Source organism: Euphorbia lathyris, chromosome 2, assembly GCF_963576675.1.
Source record: "Euphorbia lathyris chromosome 2, ddEupLath1.1, whole genome shotgun sequence".
NCBI lineage: Eukaryota > Viridiplantae > Streptophyta > Magnoliopsida > Malpighiales > Euphorbiaceae > Euphorbia > Euphorbia lathyris.
In genome coordinates, this window is record NC_088911.1 from 109,166,944 (window position 1) to 109,175,264 (window position 8,321).

At 31.2% G+C, this 8,321-nt stretch overlaps 1 protein-coding gene across 1 annotated transcript; it reads right to left on the reverse strand.

The window, feature by feature from the left end:
• Positions 1-572: 572 nt before the first annotated feature.
• Positions 573-5,976, reverse strand: LOC136220946 (gibberellin 2-beta-dioxygenase 8). The gene is made up of 3 exons (XM_066008803.1): positions 5,460-5,976; positions 1,206-1,548; positions 573-1,106 (listed from the first exon to the last, which is right to left on the reverse strand). Exons 1-3 carry the CDS (start codon positions 5,912-5,914, stop codon positions 876-878), a joined length of 1,029 nt encoding a protein of 342 aa, XP_065864875.1. The 5' UTR covers positions 5,915-5,976; the 3' UTR covers positions 573-875.
• Positions 5,977-8,321: the final 2,345 nt, after the last annotated feature.

The following is an 8,321-nucleotide window of genomic DNA, read 5'->3' on the forward strand; positions in this document are numbered from 1 at the left end:
TGGTGAAGTAATCTCACACGGCGTGTGGCTCTAACAACACCCTATGTGGACTAAAGCTCGCACAGTTCACTCAACGAGTTGCGAGAGTGAACTGTCGCGTACAGAACTCTGGGGACTTTCGATAGTTCACACGATGTGCGTCCTTAGTGACACGCCGTGTGAATTAAGTTTGGAGAAGTAGAAACTCAACAAAAATCTCACACGTCATGTGGTTGAGATGGCATGCCGTATGATCTTCTTTGCTATGTTTTCTGACTGATGCACAGACTCACACGACGTGTTGCTGATCTCATACGCTGTGTGAACCCTGTATCAAGAGTTCTTCCACTTGCTTCACATTGATGTCCTCATCAATTATTAATTAATCAAGGAAAAGTAACTAATGTTAACGTTATACTCCGGTTTGCATATAAAGGAAGCTTGAGCCTTTGTATTTCTTTTTCTCAAATATTGTTAGGAAAGTTACTTAGTGAAGGAATATTGGTAATTTTTCTATGGATACAACAATTTATGATATTACATTAAGCTTTGCTCATGCCTATCTCTTTCTTCAATAATGTGTATGATTTCATACTCAAAATCAACATACATACATATAAAAAGCCCTTCAATTCCAAAATTTCCACATTTCTTTAGAATCAACTGATTATTTCTTTCTATTTCTCTTGCTTTCATATGTGATTGCAACTTCCTACAAACATATTGATTAAAGTAACACCTTATTGCTTCTGCCCATGGGATGACAGAAACCTGCCTATATGGACAGGGACGGATCTAGAGAGGTCTGGAAGGGATTTTCAACACACTATTCGGCTGAAAACATAAAGCCCCATTTGATAACAAAAATACCATTTAAATTATTACAGACCAGAAGCCTAATCGTGATCGGCGAGCTTGAACCTGTCAAGTCCAACCTTAAAACCCAGAGTCTTTATATCTTCTTGAACTTGGTCTCGAAAATCACCGTAAGTAAAAGGTTTATAGTTGGAGCTACTTATAACAGTTTGATCATCCGGGAAAACAAAGTAGCATATTGAATATCTATCCTGCCTTTTGTTTGCCTTCACTCTGTGCGTAGCGCTCTTATAGGCATCATCGCTTATCACCTATTCCAAATCCAAAATATTCAAACATTAAAAAACACCGATAAGAAACAATACAATTTCAATCTCATATCAAATGATGTAACTAAAACCGGAACAGACCTGCATCATATCTCCAAGATTGAGAACAAGTGTATGAGGAAGGGGAGGAATGTCAAGCCATTTATCATCCTTGAGAAGTTGAAGTCCACCTGCACCCACTTCCATTTGTTCTTGGCTGAGGATGGAGAGAACTGAACTATCTGTGTGAGCTTTCATACCCCAATTAGTCTCAGCCATGGAGGTTTGAGGGTACCGATAAACACGTAAAAAACCGGTGGATTCTGATAAGTAAGAGGTGTTTGGATGTTGCTTATCAGGATTCAGATTAAGTGTTTCAAGCATTGCTTTGAATATAGTTGTGGCGATTCTACCTACGTGCTTTCCATATTCCTCCAGCAGAAGCCTGTGTATGTGGACCACAACACATTCACATCTTGGTCAGTAAAAAGATACATAAAAAAAAATTGGTAAAATTTGTTCTCAAAGTTAGACTCAGTAACAGTATGCTCTTAACGGGCTGCACTTTGAAAAATTACCCTCACCATGCGTACGGCTAAAATTAGCCCTCTCAAATCTAATTCATAGCTCTACCACTCTATATCACCGTTCCACCTCTTCCTCATTTAGCAATGTGGGATGTCTAACACGCCCCCTCACGCTCAATTCACGCTCAATTCATTTGGTGCGTGACGCTAATCTCAGTAGGAGCCTCAACATTGAACTATGACTCTCCTACCATGTAAACAAAAACCTAACTCACACCAAAAAGTACCTCAAAGAGTGAGGATTGCATCACATGTTTAAGGAGTCATATAGCTTCCTCATTTAGCAACGTGGGATGTCTAACAAGTGCATACATATTTTTAAAAAGAAATATTATAAATACTTTGTTATTACTATTATTTATTAAGAAAGGTTTCCATGTAGGAGGAGTATTTCCAATCTAGGGGCAAGAAAGTCTCAACAACGAAAAATTTGACGGTACTCAAAGAGTAATACATCCGATCAAGAAAAATCGTATTAAATACTATTATATGAGTATTATTGGTGGATATATATATATAGGTGTCATGAATTGATTGATCGGGAGTATTTTCCAAATATCCTAAAATCCCCTAAAAATTTCCCTCAAGAACATATAGGGACTTATAAAATGATTTATTATTCCACCTATATATACACCAATAATGATACTAAAAATGGAATCCAAATAAGAATAGCAGAAGAATCAATCTTACTATTGAGCCCACCTCATAGATGAGGTACGGTTTCTAATAAATTACCTTTTCATCAATAAATTAAAAGAATTTCTTTTTTTTTCTTTTTGTAAGAATGAATTGACATAAAAGCAGTGGCGGAACCAGGACCTCGAATGACCCGGGGCTCAAACATATCAATAAAAAAAAATTTCAAAACGTTAAAAAAAAATCGGAATTAACTGTGCAGTTGACGGTAAATTTTCAAAATCCAGCCCGTTAGGGCTGGGCAAATTTTTTTTAGCCTATAAAAACTTTTTAAAATAAAATGAGGTTGAAGGGAATCAAACACAAGACCTCTCAAATAAAAGCAATGATTCTTAACCATCTCATCTACCTTTAAACATTGATACAATACTACATAGAGTCAATATAATTCTCTCCAAAATATTACGAGACACCATTACTAAAAAAAATTTTCTCAATTCTCGGGCGGCCGGCCGGGGCTGGAGCCCCGGCCAACCCCCCCGGTTCCGCCCCTGCATAAAAGTTTATCCTAATAAAAAGGTAAATAATTTATAAGTCTCATTCTTTTTATTTAACATATTGTTTAGTCCTTTTATTTTGAAAACCATATCATAAGCTCTTTAACTTTTGTCATTGTTAACCCTTTAGTCATTCTATTTATATTTTTTAGATTTTTAATCGCTATATTTGACATAAAAAGACAGACAGAAAATAATTGAGTAATACGGTCATTCTGTATTATATAGTTGTCCTAAAAGCTAAGATACGTTCAGTTAAAAATCGAAAAAAATAGATAAAAGGCCAAAGAGTTAATATTAACAAAACATATGGACCTTATAATATGTTTTTGAAAATAAAAAAACTAAGGGAAATTTACATGGAACTTCAAATTTAAAAAAAAAATCTACAATTTTGTTAATGGCTTTTTTGAATTATATCACTCTAGAAATACTATGGCAGTTACAAGCCATTTCCCTATATTTTCTCACCGCCAGTTTATAATTTAAACTAATTACTTGATATTTGCAAAATAAAAACTCATATTTTTGATAAAAAAATAATTAAATCTCCAATATTAATAAAACAATAATATTCTTAACATATGTGATTTTCATGTAAGGAACCCAAAAACTAAACAGTATGTTAGTACAAAAACACGGAGACTAATAAATTATTTACCCTAATAAAATTGGTGAAGAAGAGATAGTAGAAAGAACCAGTAGCTATGATGGAATTAAACAATCAGTAAATGTAGCAATAAAGTTTAACCTAAACAAATAAAAGAAGGAAAATCAATGATAATTTGGCCTTCAATTTTTTTTTCCTAACATAGATATAAGTATGTCTTCATAGTGAACAAGACAATGTTAGATTTTATTAATATATTAAAAAGTCTAATGTATTCTAATTTTTTTGAAATCAATTTATTCTAATATTAAATCATAATAAATAAAAATATAATAGTAAACTAGTAATACCAATTAAGGTTGACATGAGTGATTAAAAACTTAAATTAGATTTTGAATCCTAGTATACGCAGAAAACTTTAATTGAGAGATGATTCATCTAAAAGGTATCTGACAAGTCTCAAACCGAAAAATCGAACAAACTATATAAAAAAAAAGTAAACTAGTAGTTACATAAAAAGTTATATTTTATTTTAGGATTAATTTTAAATAAATGTCTCATGATTTTATGTTTTTGCAGATCAGTATATATGATTTTTTTTGTTACAAATTGAATTATGTATACAAAATTTCAATTTTTGTTGATTTTGTAAAATTTAACCGATAATAATGATCTCAAAAAAATTATATAATAATTTAAACTACTTTAATTTTTAAAATTTTTAATTTTGATTTGATTTAGATGTACCACCTATTTAGAAGAAGAAAAAGAAAAAAGAAAAAGATTGACATAGTGATTGAGTTCAATAATTGGAATAAGACCCATCTGCTAAGTAGAACCGCAAATTATCGATGCAAAAGTTAGTGATGCTGACAATTCCACATTTTATTTTTCATAAAAAAAAGTAAAAAAGACAATTCCACATTTATATTTTTGATTTTGTTTTCAATGAGAAAAAGATCCAGTCGATCCAATCAAAAATGTCAATTCTAACTCCAAAAAGAACAACTGTACAAATCCCAAAAGTCCATAACAAACCACACATCAGACAACAAATAATTCAAAACTTAAATTATATCTTAACCTTTTTTGGAACGATTTCTTCAAAACAATAATGTTGTATTTTCTAACCATAATTCCTTAAATAATACTTTCAATTTTTTTAATGCAAATAATTAACTCAAAATTTGAATATATATGCGGAATAAACATTTTATATTGGGTAGTGTCAATAACAAACTCTTGTCCTTTTATTTTTTTAATTATCACTACCTTTCCAATTACTCTAAATAGTATACATTTTGTATCTCATACATGTTCTATTTAATTCATGGGTAACCTTAACGTTAACAATCAATACATAAAATAAAAGATATTACAAATTTAACAAAGTATAAATTTAATAAATCACTTATCTAAAAATTGAACAAATTGAATCTTAATCAATAAAAATAATAAAAATAAAGTAGTTTAATGATATACTCAACAGCAAAATGTTGAGGTTTGAATTCCACATTTAAAAAATAATAATATTTTTTAATATATAAAAGATTTATGACGGATAATGGATACCGAATATCCTAGAAGTATTTACATATCCATCTCATACCGGTTACGAGTAATTATTTTGACTTCATATCCGTCTCATGCCTTTTATACTTGGTACAAGTGGTTCCATTAGGATTAGTGTGTGGTACCACGGATACAAGCTGGTTATCATAATTGTCTGTAATATAATAGATAAAAAATAAAATCTTTTGAAGGTGGTCATTCCCACAGCTGAAATAATTTTATTTAAATCAAAATGAATTTCAGTTATATGCAAAAGAAAAAATCAATGATTTTTTCCAGAATTGCTTAAAAATAGTGGAATTATGCTAACAATAAAATAATATAGATATGTTTTATATTTTTGTTATTTTTCAGTTGCTGAAAAGAAAAAGAGAGAGAAAAGAAAGAGTACCTGAAAGAATAAAGAGTGGGATCTAAAGATTGAAACAGAGAAAGTTGACTAAGAGGAACATTGAAACCTTCGACCCTGTTTATATTCTTCGGACCTGACACCGCTGTTCCTGTTCGTGTTAGAGCAGGTGTTCCCCAAAAGTACGATAATGGGCTGCTCTTCAGCTCTTTCTTCGAATCGAACGGTTGAGAAAATATAATCTTAGATTGATCTTCAAGCTGAGTCAAAAGGGTCAAAGGAATTCCGTGGTTGACCAACCGAAACAGACCCCAGTTCTTACAAGCTTCTCTCAGATTTTCCAGACTCAGATTTTCGAGATCTATAACCGGAAGCAGAGGATCATTTTCAGCAACTTCTTCTTCTTGTTCTAGTGTTTCATCATCTTTAGTGTTTTGGTTGAGGAAATCAGGAGGGTAGGATTCCAGAAGGTTCAGTTCATTATGAGTTTGAGACATGTTTTTGGTATATGGGTAAGAAGAAGAGGCAAGAGCAGGTGTTACATTTAATAGAATAGATTGGTTGGTTGGAATGTCGGAGAGGAATTAATATATATAGCACAACAATTGGTAAATTGCACGGATAATTACTCTACTTTGGGACCGCTTTCATTAAAAATACTAGTATTAAATTTTATTTTGTTTTTTTTTTTTTTTTTGGTAGAAAAATTTTATTTTGTTTTTAGTTTTTCGTTTTATTAATAAAATTTTGGTTTAAAAAAAAACTATAATAGTATTAATTTTTATAACTTAGGTAAATGTGTAATAATATGGAAAGGAATTATTTCACAGTATTATGTGCTACGTGGATCATAACAGGATACGATGATAAATAGAAGTTGAATAAAAAGAATCCACCATCACACCTTATCTCAATGAACGTCCACCATCTAATCTCCTTTTGACGGTTTCAAGAGAAGATTCATGGGCGCCTTTATATCTTTTCCGAAAGAGAATGAATACCCTGAATGAAAGTTAATGATATTTAAGAGAAGTAATGATATAACCATTCAATTAAAACACTATTAGTGTTTAAAGGTTTTAAAAATATGTATAAATACCTTTATTCACGCGTCTTAAAATGTTATTATACAATTCAAGAATAGATTAAAGACATAAGTTATTAATTGCTCAAATATAAAATTTGTCTTCTCTAATATTAAGATTGCATACCTCGATTTTGGTCGTTTTACTTTTTTTTTTAAACGCGTGCAATACATATTCTGCATTTAACTTATTTTTGTTTGCAACCGAGTGATTAATTAATTATATTTTACGCAAATTCAATAAATTAACTAAATATTTTATACAAGTTGAAGGAACTATCAGACCACTTTGAAAATTAAGGGTCAATCTACCTTTTTAATAACTTCAGCCCAAACTATATATGCCTTTTATGAGATATTATTAAACTTTAGAGATGATTTTGATACCTAAAATTTTGATTTGGAGTGAATTCATATTTGTGCTAACTTTTTTTTTTTTTTGGGACGAAATTGATATTTGTTTTAAGTTGAGAAGTGATAATGATGAGTCATAATTGGTAAATATATATAGGAGAAGGGGGTCTAGCTAGTTAGTTTAATGACAGTTTCCCAGTTTCCACGTGGGCTCCCTTTCACTGTCGGGACCCCCCCTAAAAAATCACGTCCTCTTGACCTCTTGTCTCTGGCATTGTTGGTATCTTGCTTTTTTTTTTTCTAAAATAAAATTCATAATTCATTTTTGCAATATGTTCGTGAATGTTCTAATAAATGTAACTCTTTTATTCACACAAAATTATTATAAATACTAGTGGAAAATCCATACATTGATATAATTTTTTTATATATAATTTAGATTGTAGAAATAAATAGAGTAAATGGATTTGGTCCATTTATAGATCCAGTTATAATCTGTCCGTAACTTGATCTATTATGATTATAGTAAAATCTTTAAATTTAACCTAACTATAAATAGATAGCTATGTAAAATTAATCTAAGAACCTGAATACATAAATTTGCTCTAGTGATAATATAATATATAGTGAATACTGCATAAGACAATTCTCTCTACTTACACTTGTTCCTCGGTGACGGTGATTGCTCATTTGGTGTAGTAGTCTCTTAGATCAGTGATTCAGAGTCAAAGTTAATTTCTTTCGTTGTTATTCAACGGATCTACACTACAAGCGGTAAGTCTAAATCTGTTGTTTGTTTATTGATTGTTCCGGGTTCATTACCCGCCCCTTAGAGGTTAAAGACAATATATATTGGTTGTATTAGAGCCTTCATTCATATCAAACACTTTAGCTCCGTGTTCCATTTGTTAGGAACTCTTTTTTTCATATTTTGAGATTCTGTTAATTTGTTTGATTGAATAAATACATGGTCGAGTCGTGTCTTATAGTTCTACATATTATGTGTGTCTAGGGATGATTTTAATCTGTTGAAATTCGTCTCGTGGCTGCTGAAAATTTCTGGCACGATTTAGTGTTTGTTTTTACTGTTTTGCTTATTTTCAGTCATTGAAACCCAAAACCGACCACAACATCGAAATCAAAGACCCAAAAAACCATCCATTGGCCAGAACTTCGAGACCATCGGATGCTAGGAGGGCGGCGCGTGGCCTACACGCGCCGTCGAGCCACCACGCACACACACGACGCGTGTGGCCTCTCCTGACGTCCGTTCAATGTTGAAATTTATCAGTATGCTCGTATGGATTTTTGGGATTTTTCTATAATTTTTAATTTATTTTTGGATTTACGGAATAATTGATATTGAATTAATTAGTATTATGTAATTTTTTTAATGTGTAAAAATTAATTTTAAATGTCTAAAAACTTATAAAAATTAAAAGTAAAATATAAAAAAGTAAAATATT

Coding starts and splice junctions, on each gene's coding strand:
- LOC136220946 (XM_066008803.1), bottom strand. CDS start 5,914: ATGTCTCAAACTCATAATGAACTGAACCTTCTGGAATCCTACCCTCCT. Junction 1,549..5,459: donor CCCACTCTTTATTCTTTCAG/GTACTCTTTCTT, acceptor CCACATACACAG/GCTTCTGCTGGAGGAATATG. Junction 1,107..1,205: donor ATCTTGGAGATATGATGCAG/GTCTGTTCCGGT, acceptor GATTTGGAATAG/GTGATAAGCGATGATGCCTA.